The 21,636-nt window shown below is 38.0% G+C and overlaps 1 protein-coding gene across 1 annotated transcript in view; it reads left to right on the top strand.

Annotated features, from left to right (window-relative positions):
• ttn.2 (titin, tandem duplicate 2) overlaps positions 1 to 21,636 on the top strand; it is a 172,590-nt gene that overhangs the window by 85,910 nt on the left and 65,044 nt on the right. Inside the window, 38 exon segments of the mRNA XM_073854795.1 lie at positions 572 to 711; positions 875 to 1,001; positions 1,813 to 1,955; positions 3,111 to 3,234; positions 5,559 to 5,825; positions 5,906 to 6,003; positions 6,786 to 6,954; positions 7,040 to 7,306; positions 7,401 to 7,667; positions 7,902 to 8,180; positions 9,861 to 10,269; positions 10,354 to 10,478; positions 10,618 to 10,884; positions 10,978 to 11,247; positions 11,331 to 11,630; positions 11,721 to 12,023; positions 12,109 to 12,296; positions 13,271 to 13,385; positions 13,467 to 13,751; positions 14,307 to 14,458; positions 14,560 to 14,707; positions 14,905 to 15,082; positions 15,356 to 15,477; positions 15,576 to 15,863; positions 15,980 to 16,276; positions 16,369 to 16,555; positions 16,660 to 16,775; positions 16,878 to 17,177; positions 17,327 to 17,626; positions 17,720 to 17,825; positions 18,104 to 18,300; positions 18,393 to 18,704; positions 18,793 to 19,071; positions 19,159 to 19,458; positions 19,598 to 19,900; positions 20,108 to 20,599; positions 20,951 to 21,253; positions 21,336 to 21,635. Coding sequence (XP_073710896.1) covers positions 572 to 711; positions 875 to 1,001; positions 1,813 to 1,955; positions 3,111 to 3,234; positions 5,559 to 5,825; positions 5,906 to 6,003; positions 6,786 to 6,954; positions 7,040 to 7,306; positions 7,401 to 7,667; positions 7,902 to 8,180; positions 9,861 to 10,269; positions 10,354 to 10,478; positions 10,618 to 10,884; positions 10,978 to 11,247; positions 11,331 to 11,630; positions 11,721 to 12,023; positions 12,109 to 12,296; positions 13,271 to 13,385; positions 13,467 to 13,751; positions 14,307 to 14,458; positions 14,560 to 14,707; positions 14,905 to 15,082; positions 15,356 to 15,477; positions 15,576 to 15,863; positions 15,980 to 16,276; positions 16,369 to 16,555; positions 16,660 to 16,775; positions 16,878 to 17,177; positions 17,327 to 17,626; positions 17,720 to 17,825; positions 18,104 to 18,300; positions 18,393 to 18,704; positions 18,793 to 19,071; positions 19,159 to 19,458; positions 19,598 to 19,900; positions 20,108 to 20,599; positions 20,951 to 21,253; positions 21,336 to 21,635 — 8,823 coding nt within the window.

Below are 21,636 nucleotides of genomic sequence, written 5' to 3'. Positions count from 1 at the left end.
AGAAATTAGGATTTGATTTTATTTTGGTTTAAGAGATCCTGAAGTTTCCTGCTATTGCTCAAGTGGAAGAGGAGTTTACCCTAAAAACTTTGAACATCCATTTACATTAAGTTTTTAATACTATGTACACATTTCCTGTATTTTCTGGATGTATTCTATTAAAGAGTTGAAGAAACAATTATATATGATCACTATAACATTACAAAAACAACAAATCTAATTGTGGCATGGTGGACTAAGACTTTAGCACAGTACTGTACTGTATATATATATATATGTATATATATATATATATATATATATATACAGTATATATATATATATACAGTATATACAGTACAGTACTGTACAGTCTTAGTATATATATATGGAGGAAAGATATTGCTTGTAGCATTTTGCTTTTCAAGATATAATTGAAAAAATTATTTCTAAAATTATAAAATTTATCAAAATTATAAATTTAATTATAGAAGACTAAAATACTGATTGTTTCTGTGATGTGTACAATATATGAAATGGCTATAAAGTTCAATTCAAGACTCTTCAACTTCTCTTCCTCTGTCCTCTGCAGAACGTGACATCAAGATTGTCCGTCCGCTGTACAGCGTTGAGGTCACAGAGACCGAAACCGCTCGCTTTGAGACAGAAATTTCTGAGGAGGACGTCCATGGAAACTGGAAACTCAAAGGAGAAGCTCTGCACCAGTCACCGGTAAATTCTGTTACTCTAATCTAAAACATTCAAGAGTGGATTTTCTGTTTTAGTGTTAATGTGATGCTTGAGATATTTTGAATAATTTTATTGCAATGATTGTATAAAAATTAGCAATTTTATGTCTGCTCGAAATGAGTTTCCATGTTTTTGCACTCATCAGGACTGCGAAATTAAGGAGGAAGGCACCAAGCACATGCTTATACTTTACAATGTGCGCATGGACATGGCTGGTACTGTGGACTTCAGCGCTGCTAACGCTAAATCTAGGGCTCAGCTTAGAGTTAAAGGTAGGTGTGATATGAAACACTTTGCTTACACAAGCCATACTTTAGATAAGCCATAGATATGCTACAGTTTGGGTGGGATGGTGTATTTTTGCAAATAGACAAGAAACAATTAGTGTCGAGTTACACAAGGACATTACATGCAGCTGTTGAATTTGTAAATCAAATCCAGTTAAAATAATCAGTCAACACTGTGGTCTATAAGGTCGTAAATGTTTCTGACAGATATTGTGTCACGGTAAGTAGGTGTTAGAACTGCTACGTCAGAGATTAATGTTACAGTTTGGCAATTGATCAGAATTTTTTTAACATTCCTGCATTAGAAACACGAACGCCACTGTTATGACATGCAATACTCAGCAATGATATGAGCATTTTAATAAATTAAGTAACCTATACCCCAGCATTCTCCTTTTCCTGGAAAATTCCACCATGTTGATTGACAGAAGCAGGTTGCCAAGCCTAATGTCTTTACAGGGGTGGGCTGGCGGCCAATCAGGTGTTGCGGTTATTTTAGAAGCTGCATGCCATATCTAGAGAAGCTCTGTCAGTGATTGGCAGAGGTTTACCAGGCCCTCCCCTCCAAGTTTTTTTCCTACCATATACATCTTAAAGAAACTCAATATGCAAATGAACTAGGCCCCCCAATTCAGGTCCTTCTCTTGTTGAATCCCACTTGTCCTGGAGGCTTCAGGCTCCAGAGCAGCAGCCTGTTGTCTGTGGGAAAGCGCAATGTGGATTTTTGGTTAAAAGGATTAACAGTGTCTCCTGGAACTTCGGAGGTGACTAACGATGTCTTCTCCTAAATCCAAAGCACGAGTGATAGGCCTCCTCAGGCCTCTCAGGGATGTAACCGTCACAGCGGGAGAGACTGCAACCTTTGACTGCGATCTGTCCTATGAGGGCATACCTGTGGAATGGTTCTTAGGGGGTACAAAGCTGGAACCAAGCGACAGAGTAAGTGTGAATGTTTTTTTTGTGAATCTTAATGTGCCATTTGTGTTGTTTTTACTTGATTTTGTAATCAATAATGGACTCATTGATGAATTAAACAATTCAAGATGGTCGCCTACGCATTTCAAGACATGGTATATTGCTAATGCGGTACTAGTATAGATAGATAAATTGTGGTTTGTAAACAGCATTTCAATTTTAATTTAAAGCAAATTTATTATTATTATTATGTTATACATATTGCAAACACATATATGTTAAATTCTTTCTTCATATAAGGGCCTGGGGTATCAGGATACAAGCTGTGCATTTGATCTGGGTTTTGAGAGAACACACAGGGCTATTCTGCCCTGCAAGCGTTCCTTTGGTTATTTTTAACTGCTTCAGAAGTGTATGTCCAATAGCAGGTGGCGAGAGGCCTTTTTGCAAACATATTTTATATACTGTATATACATGCGTGTGTATGTATGTATTTTACTGCATGCATTTGTGTTACACATCATAATGTGTTTATCATAGTGTTTGCAATGTGCATAATGTTATTATTTATTTTACTTTTATCCTAATGGTTTTGGTTGTGCACGCTATGAAAATAACCTTGATCTGGGATCTGTTTGCATTCCTGATAAGTTTAGAATTTTGATTTAACTTAATGATTTAGTAGTATACAACTAAATATACACATTTAGTAGTTTGTATATGCATTAAAGGGCAGAATATATGCATAGTATAAGCAAAAGGCAGCTGATTAAATATATGCACAGATTTTGTGTAGCAGTTTTATATTATTTACCATGACTATACCATCTGTATAGTAATTAATGGTTTAAATTAAAACCCTTAAACTTCAATGACGTACAGTAGGAGCGTTCAATGTTTTTGAAGTAAATAGTTTCCGAGTATTTTTAGTTTTATTTTTAATCTCTAAAAATTTTTTATAATCATAAACAGCATTCCTATTTACAAGCCATATGTAAGAGTGCCTAAATTGGCTCTCGGGGGACATAGTTGGGGCAGTAGGAAAACAGAGGTGTGAAACTGAGAACAGTTCCTGTTCCTCAGCTGCTGATGTCTGTTGCAATGGAGTTTGTAAATAGCCTCCCCCGGACAGTTGACAGGGAAGGGTGCTTGAATTATCAATTGGTTTGATTTGCACAGGTGGTGACCCGAGCAGAAGGCAAAACTCACACGCTGACCCTCAGAGATGTGAAGCTGGAGGAGGCCGGAGAAGTAAAGCTTACTGCAAAAGACTTTCACACACAGGCACAGCTCAATGTTAACGGTAGGTGCCATTTGTTGAAACGACCTGCATTGCAGGTGACCTGTACAGTATATGTGACCCTGGACCAGAAAACCAGTCTTGTTTGTTAGGATAAGACAAAAGGTTGCAGAGACAACTATTAGAAAATCTAAATATTGAGAAAATCGCCTTTAAAGTTGTCCAGATGAAGTCCTTACCAACACATATTAGTAATGATCAGTGTTGGGGAAGTTAAGTTACTTCTCATGGAAAGTAATGCTTATGTTACTTTTGCCTTCTTTTTTCTTACTTGGCTGAGGCTTGATCTCTTTCAGGCTTTGCAGGTATTTTTATGACAGAGAAGTTCTGCATTCAGAAATTGCATATTTCCGTCTCAAAAATGTCAAGCTCTGCCCTGCCATCTCTGTTTCTGACTTAAACTGTTCATATAGTGTTCATATAATATGTAATGAATAATTAACCATGGGCCGTTGAATTGTTAATAAAATAATGCACACCCAACACCGTGGGTGTGCATTATTTTCTTATAATTCAAAGGACCAGAGTCAATTATTCCTCTTATACCACAGTTACCACAAACATCGCTCTGGTGCCTATTTTTAAGACATTCACCCCTGGAACATTTCTAAGCCAATCAGAATAAAGCAGTCAACAGGCCCCTGGTATAAGTTCAGTTTAATTCAGTACATTATTTTTTAATCAAATTAATTAAACTGAAAAGTAACTCGCATTACTTTTTTAAAAAAGTAACTCAAATATTAATGTGTACATTTATAAAGTAATGCTTTGCTTTACTCGTTGCTTTAGAAAAGTAATCTTATTACGTAATGCAAGTTACTTGTATACCCCCAACACTGGTAATGATAAATATTTTTTATATTTATGATATGAAATTTATAAAATATCTTCATGGAACATGATCTTTACTAAATATCCTAATGATTTTGGCACACAATTTTGACCCATACAATGTATTGTTGGCTATTGCTACAAATATACCCATGTGATTTATGACTGGTTTTGTGGTCCACGGTCACATATTTGGATGCTGGCCCCCAAAATAGAATGCTGGTATCCCTACCAGGCTTCATAACAGCAGTTTTTGCACATGAAAAACATGGCTATGCGAGTCCCAGCACCTACTTTAAAAAGCATAAACCAGGGACCAGCTGCATAAACTACCTAGACTAGTATTAAAATTCATCAAATTTTTTCTTTAGGTCTGCTACATTAAAAGCTAAATTGGTCTCTGAAAAGAAAGACAGATTAGTCCTTGCTTGTTTGTCGTACTAGTTCTTTAACACACAAGCCGTAACTAAGTCATGCTGGTCTAAGCTGACTTTTATTACAAAGGCTCATTCGCACCCTCTTTAATGTAAGGGATAATGTACAGGCAGCTGGTTGTTATTGCAGAAATAAGCCCTGACAGTGTGATCAGGACCCGACGTAAGCGAAGGGTCTTGTATTACACTGAAGGGGCTTATTTCATGATAACAACCGTCTGCCTGTACATTATCATGTTTATTACATGGCTATTTACCTCATAAGTAAAGTAAGGAACATTAAATATTGATTTGAAATATTTTATAAGCAATTTTTTTACGAATACAGACCAGTTTATTTTTGGTTTTAAGATAAGATGTTCAAATGTCACAAACACACTATTTGGTTTAATCATTTGTAAATATAATGTCATATGTATTATTAAAAGACATATTTATATTACATTTTGTGTAATATGTGTGAATTAAGCATTGTGTTGGGGAAAGATTAATCGCGATTAATCGCATACAAAATAAAAGTGATTTTTTTTTGCATAATATATGTGTCTGTACTGTGTGTAATTATTATGTATATTTAACCACACACATAAATATATTCAGTTCAGATTTTTTTTTCTTAAATACATACATAAATGTGTGTGTATTTATATATACATAATAATTATAGACAGCACACACTCATATATTATGCCAAAAATCACATTTATTTTGTATGCGATTAATCGCAATTAATCTTTGCCCAGCACTAGAAATCTTTTTCGGCTTTCGGCATATTTATAACAAACAGGTGTGTGAAAATAAAACGCATTTCTAGCACTGGCACTGTACTTGTAATGTAAATGCTTTAAGTGGAGTTTAAGGTGTTGGTTTTAGTACTTGCTTCTGCTCACGTGGTTGTCACCTACACAATAGAGTGTGAAGGTACATGTAATTTGCCAGTCAATGCTAAAAAGAGTGTCTGCTCAGTCTTTTACTGTTTTAAATTAAGATGCATAATGAAGTAGGAGATCTTCAGTAATGTTGAAACATAAAATTAAATAAACCAATTAATTTGCTACACAGAGCCTCCAGTTGAATTCACCAAACCTCTTGAAGACCAGACCGTAGAAGAAGAAGCCACTGCTGAGCTAGAGTGTGAAGTCTCCAGAGAAAACGCAGAGGTCAGGTGGTTTAGAGATGGACAAGAAATACGCAAAACTAAAAAGTATGACATGGTCGCAGACGGCCGCAAAAGAAAACTTATTATCCACAACTGCACACTTGATGACTCAAAGACGTATACCTGCGATGCTCTGCAGTTCAAGACTTCAGCCTTCCTTAATGTCGAACGTAAGTCAGTCGGTAAAAAGCAAAATCTTGCTAATCGACTAAATAATTGACAAACTAAATTATTACTTTTGAATTTTTAGCTCCACATGTCGAGTTCACAAAACCACTTCATGATGTTGAGGTCAAAGAGAAGGAAACGGCAAGATTTGAATGCGAAGTGTCTCGTGAAAGTGCAAAGGTTTGTGTGTCTTTGTTATTACCCTGCCTATAAATTCAGCTGTTGATAGACTGTAGATTATATATTTTAGAATAATTTTGTATTGCAAACACAACTTAGCCTTTGGTTTTAATTAATAATGAATCGTCACAGTATCCACAAAATTTAAATTCTGTCATTTACTCACCCTCATATTGGTTTAAACCTTTATAAGTTTCTTTCTTATGTTGAACACAAAATAAGTAGTGCTGGGCAAAGATTAATCACATACAAAATAAAAGTGCATTTATTTCATATATTTAACCACACACACAAACATATATTAATTTCAAAAATATTTAATTCATTAATTTATATATCATATAGAATATATAAAAATATAAATTAATATATTTACATGAATGTGTGTGTATTTATATATACGTAATAATTACACACAGCACACACACATATATTATGCAAAAAATATATTTTTTAATAATTTTTATTTAATTTTTTTTATAATAATTGTTTTTATTATTTATTTTTTATTTTGTATGTGATTAATCTTTGCCCAGGACTAAAAATAAGATATTTTGATCAATTACAGTAAGCACACAATTGACAGTACCCATTGACTTCCGTAGTATTTGTTTTTCCTACTATGGAAGTTAGTGGGTTCCTTCAACTGTGTGGTTCCCCTAAAAGTATAACTTGTAAGATTGTATCATTTAATTGTCCAAATAAACAATTATTGAATATTGAACACTTTTTTAATACTGAACACTCATTTCTTTGTTTATTCCTTCATTTTCTTTGAATAGGTTCGGTGGTTCAAAGATGGCAATGAAATCAGAAAAGGCAAGAAATATGAGATCATTTCGGACGGAGTGAAACGTATTCTCATCATAAGCAAGTCCGTGTTTGATGACGAGGCAGAATATGAATGCGATGCCAGGACCTCCAAAACTTCTGGCATGCTGACTGTCATTGGTAGGCGTTGCTTAAAACTTTAATCGATTGCTTGTTTTGGTAGTCAAGAGCCAATTGATTTAATCAATTCATTCTCTTGTTACAGAGGAGGAGGCTAGATTCACAAAGAACCTGGCTAATGTTGAGGGCACCGAAACCGACAGTGTCAAACTGGTTTGTGAGGTCTCCAAGCCAGATGCAGAAGTCACATGGTACAAGGGTGACAAAGAGTTGCCTGAGGTTGGTAGATATGAACATATTGCTGATGGCAAAAAGAGGATTCTCATCATTAAGGGCCTCCGCATGGAAGACGCAGGAGAATACCACTGCAAACTGCCCACCTCACAAACCACAGGAAACCTAAAGATTAATGGTCAGATTTGGTTCTGCCTCTGTAAATAAATCAATGGCCTGGCTTTTTTTTTAAACAATGCAACTTACCTCATACGCTAACTTTGTTCCTTCAGAACTTGCAGCTGAGTTCATCACAAGGCCTCAAAGCCAAGAGGTGGTTGAAGGTGAAAAAGCAGAATTTGTGTGCTCGGTCTCCAAGGACACTTATGAAGTGAAATGGCTCAAGGGTGACAAGGAGCTTCAGGCAGATGACAAATATAACATTATTTCCGATGGCAAGAAGCGGGTTCTTGTCGTCAAGAACTGTGATCTCAAGGATGAGGGAGGCTTCATAGCTGCCATCGGAACTACAAGAGCCTCGGCCGACTTGACTGTACTCGGTGAGTTAATACACACTTATTGTATCCCTTTTAATATGGTCAAAATATGATTAGAGTTCTACGCGTGTGTGCAATTTTCATAGTGATTGCGTCATTGTTTTTTTGTTTTTTTGGAACTCTACAAGTCAAATAAACTATGCTTTGCAAGGCTGTGCGTTCAAGCGTGCACAGTCTTTCTTATGCTTTCTTGAAAATTATAAATCTCATTTTGTTTTGTTTCCTGTGTCTTTACAGAAAAGCTTAGGATTATTACCCCACTCAAGGACTTAAAGGCAAGTGAAGGACAGGAGACTGTCCTCAATTGTGAAGTTAACACGGAGGGGGCCAAAGCCAAGTGGCTGAAGAATGAAGAGACATTATTTGAAAGTAGCAAGTTTATTATGGTCCAGAAAGACAATGTATTTTCTCTGAGGATCAAAGACACCCAAAAAACAGATGAGGCCAACTACACCATTATGCTGAGCAACCAGCGCGGTGAACATGTAAAGAGCTCCGGCACCATTAGTGTGCAAGGTATGGCACCCTGAAAACATGCATTGCCAGACATCAATTAGATGTGGGCTTTTCTATATTTTGGGTATATTTCTATACTTTACAATAAAGTGTATTTGTTAACATTAGTTATTATTCAAATATAATGCACATCCAAGGAGTAATTCAAAGGACAAGAATCAATTATTCAGCTTATACCAAGGTTACCACAGACATTGCCCTGGTGGTTATTTTAAGACATTTTATAGGTTATGTGTGCCTTTATAGACAAAAAATGCATACCTGTGGAACATTTCTCAACCAATCAATATAAAGCATTTAACAGCCATGGGTATAACCTAAAATAATCACCAGAGCATTATCAAAGATTAATAAATGCTGAAAAACTTTACTGGTCATTGTTACATCATGTTAGTTAATGCTTTAATTATGTTAACAAATAAAGCCTTATTGTAAAGTGATACCATAAAATATTTGTCACTATAAAAATTCAAAAATTCACTGCAAAAAATTACTTAGTAGTTTTGTCTTGTTTTAAGTACAAATATCTAAACATTCTTAAATCAAGATGGATTGTCTTGATGAGCAAAATTACCTAAGAAAAAAAGTCTAGTTTTTAGACAAAAATATAAAATTTAAGTGAATTTGTGCTTAAAACAAGCAAACAAATCTGCTAATGGGATAACAAAAATAATCTTGAAATAAGTTTACTCTTTTCTTAAACACTAAATTCAAGAAAAATTTTCTTACCTCATTGGCAGATTTTTTTGGTTGTTTTAACCACAAATTTACTTAAATTTGATATTTTTGGTTTAAAAACTAGACTTATTTTCTTCAGTAATTTTCCTCATCAAGAAAATCTTGATTTAAGAATTTTTGTATATTTGTACTGAAAACAAGACAAAAATAAAAAAGTAAGAAAGTAATTTTTTGCAGTGTTGTTCAGGCACAATTTTACTGCAAAATGACTTTCTTACTTAGTGTTTTTGTCTTGTTTTTAGTAAAAATATATACAAATTTCTTAAATTAAGATGTATTTTCTTGATGAGCAAAATGACCTCGTCATTTTTTCGTTTTTAGACAAAAAAACATAAACTTAATAAGTAAATTATTGCTTAAAACAAGCAAAAATAAATAAATAATAATCTGCCAATGAAATAAGAAACATTTTCTTGAAATAATTTTACTTTTTTCATAAACACTTAATTCAAGAAAATTTTTCTCATTCCATTGGCAAATGTTTTGCTTGTTTGCACAAATTTGCTAAGATTATATATATTTTTTGTCTAAAACCTAGACTTATTTTCCTATGTCATTCTGTTTATCAAGAAAATGCAACTTAATTTAAGAATTTCTAGATATTTTTACTGAAAACAAGCCAAAAACACTAAGTAAGAAAGTTGTTTTTTGCAGTGTTGAAATTGCTTGTTGATTGTTGAAGTTTTTCCATCATATGGGAACATAAACAGATTTTCTCTTTTTTTAAAAGCTTAGTGTGGCAGCAGAGGAACCTACTTTATACTTTAGTCCCTATATGCATTTTCATAATGTATACAATAATTCATATGCAATGCTTTTCTAAAGATATGCTCTTTTTAGCATAGAGATCTTTAAGCATACAGATATTTTATAGACGTACAAATGTGCTTCATTTATGCTCTAAACTAGTTTTGATAATAATTTATATCCTACGCCCTGCAGAGGTAGATCTCAGGATTGTTGTTCCTCCCGAGGATGTTGATACACAGGAGAAACGGACGATCAGCTTCTCATGCAAGGTGAACAAACTAAACGCGACGGTGCAGTGGATGAAGGCAGGCCAAGAAATTGTTCTTAGCAAGAGAATTGTGTATCGCGTGGACAAAGAAAAACACACTCTGACCATTAAAGACTGCAGCCTCGCAGATGAGGGTGACTACACCGTAGTTGCTGGAGCTGATAAGGCCACAGCAGAACTTATCATCAGCGAGGCACCCACCGACTTCACCTCTCACCTCAGAGACCAAACCATTCCCGAGTTTGAAGATGCAGAGTTCACATGTGAACTTACCAAAGAGAAGGCTGAAATCAAATGGTACAGAGATGGCAGGGAGATTAGAGAAGGACCCAAGTATGATGCTTTCTGTTGTTTAGATTTTTTTCAGAGGTTTTTTGTTGTTGTGGATGTATAATATGCATTTTTTATATTTTTAAGATATCAATTTGAGAGAGAAGGAAAGACCTGCAGACTGCGCATCAAGGAGTGCAGACCCGATGATGAGTGTGAATATGCCTGTGGAGTGGATGACAAAAAATCCAGAGCCCGTCTCTTTGTTGAGGGTAAGCTTTTGTGTATTTATTCGGATTGTTGACTGATGATTTCAAATTACATGATTGAGGTAGTAATAACATGTTAATACGTATTTAAGTCTTTCATACAACATGCAATGACCTTTTTACGTTTTCTACCTCTTTCCAGAGACCCCAGTGGAGATTATCAGACCGCCCACAGATGTGTTTGAGCCCCCAGGCTCAGATGTTGTGTATGAAGTTGAGCTTAACAAAGACAGAGTTGAGGTCAGATGGCTGAGGAACAACATGACCATTGTTCAAGGTGATAAGTATCAGATGATGAGCGAGGGTAAAATTCACAGACTTCAGGTCTGCGAAATTAGGCCACGCGATCAAGGAGAGTACAGAGTCATTGCCAGAGACAAAGATGCCAAAGCCAGGCTTGAGCTCGCTGGTAAGACGAATTAAAAAAGTAAATGCATATACAAACAAAGCACGAGTAGATTCGCTATTGGGATGTTTATGATGCCTTTGTGTTTTTCCACAGCTGTACCAACAATTAAAACCTTGGATCAAGACTTGGTGACAGATGCTGGAAAGCCATTTGTTATGACTGTTCCCTACAACGCATACCCACATGCTGAGGCTGAATGGTTCTTTGACGGTATCAGTTTGCCCAAAGAAAATATTCACACTTTGACCGACACGACAGAGTATAGGCTCAAGGACCCTAAGAAGTCAGAAGAAGGCCGTTATAAAATCATCATCAAGAATAAACATGGAAAAGGAGAGGCTTTCATTAACCTTAAAGTTGTTGGTGAGTTATATTGAAAAAGTGAATAATTTTAGATTAAATTGAACAGAACTGTATTTGACTAAAGCATTTTTCTTCTTTCGCAGATGTTCCTGGGCCCGTAAAGAACCTGCAGGTTGTCGACACCGCTGATGGTGAGGTCAGCATTGCCTGGGAAGAGCCGGAAGATGATGGCGGCAGCAAGATCTTGGCTTACGTGGTTGAGAGACGGGATGTCAAACGCAAGACTTGGACAATGGCCACTGATAGTGCAGACAGCACAGAGTATTGTGTGACTGGACTGCAGAAAGAATCCATGTACCTCTTCCGTGTCTGTGCACGCAACAGAGTTGGCAGTGGCCCCACTGTTGAGACTGATGAACCTGTTCAGGCTAAGAACAAATTTGGTAAGTCAAGAATATCTGACTTTCTCACCATCTGTTCTGTGTATTTTAGCCAGCGATTTTAATTGTAATTTTTGATAATCAACACTACAGATGTTCCTGGCCCACCACAAAACGTTCTCGTTGGAAACGTCAACAAGTTTGGTGCCACCGTGTCCTGGGAACCCCCTCTGTACGATGGCGGATCTGAGATCACATCGTACATTATTGAGCTCCGCGACAGAACGTCTGTGAGTTGGGCTCCCGTCATGGTGACCAAACCACACGAACTCACAGCTATCGTTAACGATGTCATTGAAAATAAAGAATATATATTCCGCATCAAAGCTGAAAACAGAGCTGGAATTGGCAAGCCAAGTGCTGCTTCTAACCCAGTGAAGATTATGGACCCCATTGGTAAGTATCGTTACATTTAACTCAAACGTTCTGTAGTTTTAACACACATGGCCAAATCCACAACTAAGTATGTTTTGCTTTTCAGAGAGGCCAAGTCCTCCACTGAATCTGACACACTCTGAGCAGACAAAGGACTCCTGCCTATTGACATGGGAGACTCCTTTGAAAAATGGAGGCACACCGATCACAGGATACATCATTGAGAGAAGTGAAGAAGGAACAGACAAGTGGTTGAGATGCAATGCCAGGCTTTGCCCAGACCTGCAGTATAGGGTAAGTGTGCAAGCAACTTATGTGGGTAGTTTTCCAGAGAGGGTTTATCCTAATCTCAGACTAAAATGCATGTTTGAGCTGCCTTAATTAAAACATCTTGCAATGTCATATCTTAAAGGGACACTCCAATTTTTTTTTTAGAGTTAAACATTTGACTTTTACTGTTTGATCTGGCGGTTTAGCATAGCTTAGCATAATCAATTGAATCTGATTAGACCATTAGCATCGCGCTAAAAAAATAACCAAAGAGTTTTGAAATTTTTCCTATTTAAAACTTGACTCTTCTGTAGTTACATCGTGTACTAATCGCATAAGCTGGTAGCTGGTTTTAGCTGGTTTACGCTGGTCCTCCCAGCCTGACAAAGCTGGTCATGCTGGTGGGCCAGCTGGTCCAACTAGACCAGCTTAAAAAGTGACCAAAACACAGCTAGACCAGCTTGCTACACCAGCAAAACCAGCTAAAACCAAGCTGGAGACCAGCTAAAACCAGCTCACCAGCTTATGCTGGTCTTAGCTGGATTTTTCAGTAGGGAAGACCAACGGAAAATTAAAAGTTGCGATTTTTTAAGGCAGATATGGCTAGGTACTATACTCTCATTCTGGCGTAATAATCAAGGACTTTGCTGCTGTAACATGGCTGCAGGTGCCGCAATGATATTACGCACTGCCCGAAAATCGTCCCCCTTGGTTACTTTCAATATCAGGGGACTATTTTCAGGTGCTGCGTACTTTAATATAATTGTGCCTGCTGCAGCCATGTTACAGCGGCAAAGTCCTTGATTATTACGCCAGAATGAGAGTATAGTTCCTAGCCATATCTGCCTAGAAAATCACAACTTTTAATTTTCTGTCGGTCTTAGTACACAATGAAACTCTTTGGTTAATTTTAGCGCAATGCTAATGGTCTAATCAGATTTAAACACACCTCGGTCAATCAAAATCCAGAGCTTAATTATGCATAACATTTTCCACAGATTTCTGGCCTGAAGTTTGGAACAAAATATAACTATAGAGCAATTGCTGAGAATGCGGCCGGTCAGTCTGACCCCTCCAACATTGTTGGACCTGTGTTGGCAGATGACCCACACTGTAAGTGACGTCCACACCTTACATCTTTTCAGTTTTTTTCAGTTCAGTTTCTTATCGTGTAATCTACATCTTTTACCACAGTTGGACCTACTATGGATCTTAGTGCATTTAAGGATGGTCTCGAGGTTATTGTCCCCCATCCTCTTGCAATCCGAGTACCCATCACTGGCTACCCAGTACCCACAGCAAAATGGACTTTTGGTGAAAATGAACTTGCGGCTGGTGATCGTGTGTCCATGGTTACAAAACCTAACTTCACAGAGCTTGTTATCACGCCAAGTGTGCGTCCAGACAAAGGCAGATACTCTTTGACGCTGGAAAATGATATGGGCAGTGTGTCAGGAGAGATTGATGTCAATGTCATTGGTATGTACAATTATGTCTATTTATTATAAACATATAATACTTATATATATAAAACGTATAGGGCTGTGGCCGGTTGCATAAAACTTTAAGACTAGCTTTAAAAGTTAGTCATGAATTTTTTTCTTCAAGGCTGATCATAACTGTTTTAAGTATGTCACATAGAACTGTAGATTGGTCTAATTTAAATCCAAATAATAAGACTGATTAGCCCTAACTAATTGCTAGTTAGTCAGAATCATACTTAAGACGCAGTCTTAAAGTCACGGCTATGTTTATGCAACCGGCCACAGGTTTCTCCGACAGGGCTTACATCTAGTCCCATACTAAAATGCATGTTTCATATTTAAAATGCATGTTTCAGCATTTTAAATATTTTTTTGTAAAAAAGTTTGCTACTTAAATGTTCTAATAAAACTAAGCCCTAGTCCTGGCTTAATCTGAATCCTGTCCAGAACACCAGCCCATACAGTATATATGAATATATCTTATATAGTACACTCACAGTCTATTTTAAGTAGGACAAAATTTAGTATCATCCTTCATTTTTCTCTGCAGCATGTCCAAGTGCACCCAAGGACCTAAAGATTGCAGAAGTAACCAGAAGGCATGTTCACATGATGTGGGAGGCACCTGAGCATGATGGAGGAAGTCCAATCACTGGCTACCAAGTTGAGAAACGTGAAGTGTCTAGAAAGACCTGGGTAAAGGTATGTACATTAGCATATATGTGACCATTTTTCATCCATTTTCTTAGGCCATCTGTAGTCTTCTAAATTCATAATTTTCATTGTTTATATGTGATTTTTAGGTGATGGCAGGTTTGCAAGACCAGGAGTACACAATCACAGATGTCATTGAGGGAAAAGAGTACCTGTTCAGAGTTATTGCCTGCAACAAATGCGGCCCTGGAGAACCTGCTTACATTGATGACCCTGTGAATGTGTCTTCACCTGCTAGTAAGTATCAATACTTTAAAGGGATTTGTTAGTTTTAAAGGGATAGTAAATTATACATGTATACATTTATTTGTTCTGCTGAACACAAAGGAAGATATTTTGATGAATTTTTGTAACCAAACTGATCAGAGGCCCCATTGATTTCAATAGTAGGAAAAAAATACTATGGGACTGAAATGTTTTTTTGTGTTGCACAGCTGTGCCAGACCCACCAGAGAACCTTAAATGGAGAGACAAGTCTGCTAGTAAGATCTTCTTGTCTTGGGAGCCTCCCAGATGGGATGGTGGTGCTGGAATTAAAGGTTATATTGTTGACAAATGTCAACGTGGAACTGACAGGTGGGAACCTTGTGGAGACACAGTACCCGATCTCAAGTAAGTGATTACTTTCATATATTTATTTTTAATTATTCTCAGGGTACAGACGTTACTGAATAAATGTATACCACACATGCACTGTAAGTCACTTTGGATTAAAGCATCTGCGTAAATGTATAAATGTGATAAGGATCATTAGTAGGGTTTATTTAATAGCCAACAATACATTGTATGGGTCAAAATTATAGAATTTTGATGCCAAAAAATCATTGGACCAGGGACCACACACTAATCCATGCAAAACTTCAACTAAACTAACTCTACCAACAGGCTTGAGGTGACAGGTCTCATTGAAGGGGAGTGGTATGCTTATCGTGTGAGAGCTTTGAATAGATTGGGTGCCAGTAGACCTTGCAAGGCAACAGATGAGATCTTGGCTGTTGATCCTAAAGGTACATGACATAACATTATGCAGCACATTCTGATGAACAGTCGACATGTCCGAGCTCAGACTTACTGTGTTTTTGTTTTTACTTTACCAATTTGACAGAACCTCCTGAGATTCAGCTAGATGTTAAACTACTGGCTGGCCTGACCGCCAAAGCGGGCACGAAGATTGAACTTCCTGCAGATATCACAGGCAAACCAGAGCCTAAAGTCAAATGGACCAAGGCTGATTTAGTCCTGCAGCCAGATGATAGAATTGCAATTCTTACCAAGCCAGGCCACTCTACAGTGTCCATTGCTAAGACCACTAGAGATGACTCGGCTACATACATCATTGAGGCAGTCAACAGCAGTGGCCGTGCAACTGCAACTGTCGATGTCAACATTCTAGGTTGGGGCGACTTTCTTCTATTATTAATTAAAACAAAGCAACAACCAACAATCATTTCATAATATGGCTAGAATTGAAATAACATTCATACCCAATATATTTTTAACTCCATACAGATAAACCTGGTCCTCCAGCTGCCTTTGATATCTCTGAGGTCACCAACGAGTCCTGCTTCTTGTCCTGGAATCCACCAAGGGATGATGGTGGTTCAAAAGTTACAAATTATATTGTTGAGCGTAGGGCTGTAGACAGTGAAATCTGGTACAAGCTGTCCTCCACCGTGAAGCAAACCACCTACAAGGCCACCAAACTTGTGACGTTCAAAGAGTACCTGTTTAGGGTCTTTGCTGAAAATCAGTTTGGTGTTGGTCCCCCAGCAGAACATGACTCGATTATTGCCAAATACGCCTTTGGTATGTTATTGTATGCATTTACAACAATACAGTGTTTTATTACGTACAATGCAAATTATATTAGAAAATAATATGCATACACAATATTCTAGATCCCCCTGGACCACCATACAAATTGGAAGCATCTGATATTGCAAAGGATGCAGTAACTCTGACCTGGTATGAACCTGACGAGGATGGTGGAAGTCCTATTACTGGCTACTGGGTGGAAAGATATGAGCCAGATCATGACAAATGGATCAGATGCAATAAGCTGCCTATCACGGACACAAACTTTAGGTATGAACATGAATTTTCCAATAAAATTGTGTTAAATTACTTCAGAATATGTGTAGTTTATGAAATGCAGAACGTGAAATGTAAGATGCAAATTTTGGTTGCAGGGTCAAAGGACTGCCCACAAGAAAGAAGTGTAAGTTCCGCGTTTTGGCAGAGAATCTTGCAGGACCTGGCAAACCAAGCAAAGAGACGGACTACATTTTGATCAAAGATCCCATCGGTAGGATTAACATTTAATGAATATCCTACTTTCACCTAAATCGTAAAATTTGTATTTTGTTTAGAAAAAACATGTTGAAACGTATATATGAATTTGTTTTAGATCCTCCATGGCCTCCTGGTAAACCCACTGTCAAGGATGTAGCCAAGACGACTGCCTTCCTCCAGTGGACCAAACCTGAGCATGATGGTGGTGCAAAGATCGAGTCCTACATCATTGAGCTCCTGAAGAGCGGAACTGATGAGTGGGTTCGTGTAGCCGATGGTATTCCCTCTCTCGAGTACTTCCTGAAGGGATTGATGGAAAAACAGGAGTACTCTTTCCGCGTCAGAGCCGTCAATGCGGCGGGCGAGAGTGAACCTAGCGAGCCAAGTGATCCAGTACTGTGCAAGGAGAGACTCAGTAAGCCACTATTAAAATGAACATGATGTCTTTATGCACTCACTCTTATATTATTATTTTATTTACGTGAAACACAACAGGATACATTTTCTTTAAAATTTTGATCTTCATGTACACTATATTTCCTAACAATAATCCTCCTTTTCTAGATCCTCCATCTCCACCAAGATGGCTCACAGTTGTTAATAGCACCAAGAACACAGCTGAATTGAAATGGACAGCACCAGAGAGAGATGGTGGCTCTCCAATCACAAACTATATCGTTGAAAAGAGAGATGTGAAACGCAAGGGCTGGCAGGTTGTCGACACCACCGTAAAGGAGCTTAATTACACCGTCACCCCACTAAATGAGGGGTCTCTCTACATGTTCCGTGTAGCAGCCGAGAATGTTGTTGGACCTAGTGAATACTGTGAACTTTCAGACTCTGTTCTCGCCAAGGATACTTTTGGTGTGTAGTTGATCTCTCTTATCAATTGTTTTTTCTGCTAATATCTGATATTCAGTGACAAATGTATTTTATATCTGACGACTCTCTTTAAAGGTACCCCTGGACCTCCATATAATCTGGCCATTGCTGAGGTGTCCAAGAGTCATGTTGACCTGAAATGGGATGCTCCTAAGAATGATGGTGGCAGACCGGTCTTGAGGTAGTCACATATGGCAATAGTACAAAGGATACATATACCTCAGGCAATATAAAAGCAATATCACATTACTAAGAGTGTGTTATTGCTGTATATCTGCATGGCTGTGATCCATGTATGTTTGTGTAAAGTCAGTTGTATAAACTCCAGTAAAAAAAAATAGTAAAGCGTCCCACTGCTTTTCTGTTCTTGAAGACCAGCTGTATAAACATGATCAATGACTTTTATATGATCCTCAAAATTATGCTGTACTAATTGTCCTAAATAATTATTCATCCCAGATATGTCATTGAGAAAAAGGAGAAACTTGGAACCCGTTGGGTGAAATCTGGAAAGACTTCAGGTCCTGACTGCCATTACAGAGTAACTGATGTAATCGAGGGCACTGAAGTGCAGTTCCAGGTCTCAGCTGAAAATGAGGCTGGAGTCGGACACCCAAGTGAACCCACTGATATTGTGGTCGTTGAGGACCCAACAGGTATAATAAGAATGTCTACAAATTAAATTAAGAATTCAAGCTTTAATGAAACTGTCTTCAGTGTATAATCACATTCTGTTTTGTTCTGACAGGTCCACCATCACCTCCTCAGGACTTGCATGTCACTGAAGCAGCCAGAGACCATATTTCTATTTCCTGGAAGGCACCAGAAAGAAATGGAGGAAGTCCAGTTATTGGATACCATATTGAGCTCTGCGAGGCTGGCACAGAAAAGTGGATGCGAGTGAATTCTCGTCCAGTCAAAGAGCTGAAATTCAGAGCAGGGGAGGAGGAAGGCATCGTGCCTGAGAAGCAATATACTTTCAGAGTCCGTGCTGTTAATTCTGTGGGTGAAAGTGAACCCTCTGACACTTCTGAGAGAGTCTATGCCAAAGATTCTGATTGTAAGCCAATAATTTTTCTAATATTCCAAAAATGTTAAATATTTTGCCATTCTGTCAACTGATTGTCTTATGATCCACATCGATGCAGGCAACCCAACCATCGACTTCCAGACCAAAGACCTTGTTGTTGTGGAAGGTGAAAAGCTGCACCTCCCTATTCCATTTAGGGCTGTGCCGTCACCCAAGATCACATGGCACAAAGATGGAAATGAAATGAAGGCAGATGACAGAACCTTCTTTAGGACAGAGTACACATCGTGCCATCTGGAAATACCAGAATGCTTGCATGCCGATGGTGGCCAGTACAAAGTTACACTGGAGAACAGCCTTGGTGCATGTAGTGGAACAATGAACGTCAAAGTTATTGGTATGTTTATGTGTGCTTCTTGGGATATTATTTCTTGTACCAACTCTGGACCCGTGGAAAAGCTAACGCTTGTGTTTTTTTAAATAGGTCTTCCTGGACCATGTAAGGACATTGCTGCTAGTGAGATTACCAAGAGCTCCTGTAAGGTGTCTTGGGATCCTCCAGACTATGATGGTGGTAGCCCTGTTCTCCATTACGTCCTGCAACGCAGAGAGGCAGGCAGGAGAACCTATGTCAATGTTATGTCTGGGGAAAACAAACTGACTTGGCAGGTTAAAGATCTCATTCAAAACGGAGAGTATTATTTCCGTGTTAGAGCTGTGAATAAGATCGGGGGTGGTGAATTCATTGAGCTTCGTAACCCTGTAATTGCTGAAGATCAGAAACGTAAGTATTTCTACATTCTTTAAACATTTCTTACGAGCATTTTTAAAAGTTTATTGTAGATATTAACATCCATTGTACCTAGTGTTGTTTGCAATGTATGTACTGTTTCATACGTTTATTTTTCGTTACTCACATACAGAACGTCCAGATCCACCAGTTGATTTGGAAACACACAACCCTACCTCAGAGTCTGTGACCCTTACATGGAAGCCACCCATGTATGATGGTGGAAGCAAAATTATGGGTTATATTCTTGAGAAGATGACTAAGGGTGAAGAAAAGTTCGAAAGATGCAATGACTACCTTGTACCAGTCTTGTCTTACACTGTTAAGGGTTTGAAGGATGGAAAACAGTATCAGTTCCAAGTACGTGCAGAAAATGCAGCTGGTATTAGTGATCCTTCACGCAGCACACCGATGATCAAAGCCACAGATGCAGCTGGTATGAACTTCTTTTCATAACAGACACCTTCATCCAACTTTATAACCTGTTGTTATGTGTCTTAGTAAACATAATTGTCCCTACAGTAACAGTAAACTTTTATCAACCTTGTACAATCTAATGTGCAAAGATCCCGGTTAATAAAATACTAGTTGGTGTTATTTGAGCATTTTTTTTCTTTTACATAATTTTAAATTCTGCTTCCAGATCGTCCAAAGGTATTCCTTAGTGGCAGTCTTCAATCAGGCCTGTGCGTGAAACGAGGTGAGGAGATCCGGTTGGATGCCTACATCTCTGGAGCCCCTTACCCTGAAATCACATGGACAAGAAACAATTCAAGAATTTGGTCAGAGCCACTAAAGAAGAGACCAGAAAGACCTATTAGAAAGAAGAAAGAGGAGAAGAAGGAGGAAAAGAAGGAGGAGGACAAAGAAGTAAAAGAGGAAGACAAAGAAAAGAAGGAGGAGGACAAGGAGAAGAAGGAGGAGAAGGAGAAAGAAAAGGAGGTGGAGGAACCTGAAGAACCCGAAGAGGCATACCACCCAAGCTTAAATGAGCGTCTTACAATTGACTCCAAGCGGAAGGGTGAATCCTCCATCATTGTGAAAGATACTATCAGAGCAGATCATGGTGTGTTTACCATAAAAGTGGAGAATGATCATGGTGTTGCATCTGCTTCCTGTGAAGTTAATGTCCTTGGTGAGTGTTTTTCATTTCTAGGAATTATACAGCATGTTCTCCCTAATGTTTGGCATAAAGCTCCTTAAAAAATTATCTTTTTAAGAAACACTTTCCCAACAGTTTAAATATTGCCTTCCTAATACATTGAAAATGAAATTTAAAAAAATGAACATGGGCTCTGTACTATAGGCCTACATATTGTAAAAACTGGATAATATTTAGTATACATATATTTATTGTAATGAGTCTCGAGTCTCCCACTCAAACCTAAGACACTTGCTTTGAAACATCCAATAAGAAAAGCCTTGAATAAAATAACTTGTTTTAAGATAAGAGTGGCATTTTACTTATACTCTTAACATTTCTCAGATACTCCTGGACCTCCAGTGAATTTCAAATTTGAGGAGGTAAGGAAGAACTCCATTATCTGCAAGTGGGATCCTCCTTTGGATGATGGTGGTAGTGAAATCCTTAACTATGTGCTGGAGAGAAAAGATAACTCCAAGGCTGAGCTTGGTTGGATCACTGTGACGGCATCCCTGAGAGGCTGCAGATATCTAGTGCCAAAACTTATTGAGGGCAAGCAGTACATCTTCCGTGTGACTGCAGAGAACAAATATGGACCTGGAACCCCATGCGTATCCAAACCCGTCGTTGCAAAGGATCCATTCGGTATTGAGATTTCCATTGTTTTGTAAAGCATACAAGCGTTTTTACTCTTGATCTAACAGTTTAAATTGCCATTTTGTTTTAGATCCTCCAGAGCCACCTGAGAAACCTGAAGTTGTAGATATAACCTCTAATAGTATGGTTGTTACCTGGAAGGAACCCAATGACAATGGCAGCCCCATTCAGGGATACTGGGTTGAGAAACGAGAAGTTAACAGCACACACTGGGCAAGAGTCAATCGCAGTATTGTTCCTGATTTGGAAATAACTGTATTGGGTCTTTTGGAGGGTATGACATATATTTTCAGAGTTTGTGCAGAAAACGTGGCTGGACCTGGAAAGTTCAGCCCCCCGTCAGATCCAAAAACTGCACAGGCACAGATCAG

Source organism: Misgurnus anguillicaudatus, chromosome 17 (genome assembly GCF_027580225.2).
Source record: "Misgurnus anguillicaudatus chromosome 17, ASM2758022v2, whole genome shotgun sequence".
Taxonomy (NCBI): domain Eukaryota; kingdom Metazoa; phylum Chordata; class Actinopteri; order Cypriniformes; family Cobitidae; genus Misgurnus; species Misgurnus anguillicaudatus.
Note: the sequence above shows the minus strand (reverse complement) of the source record. Positions and strands in the feature narration are given on the sequence as shown.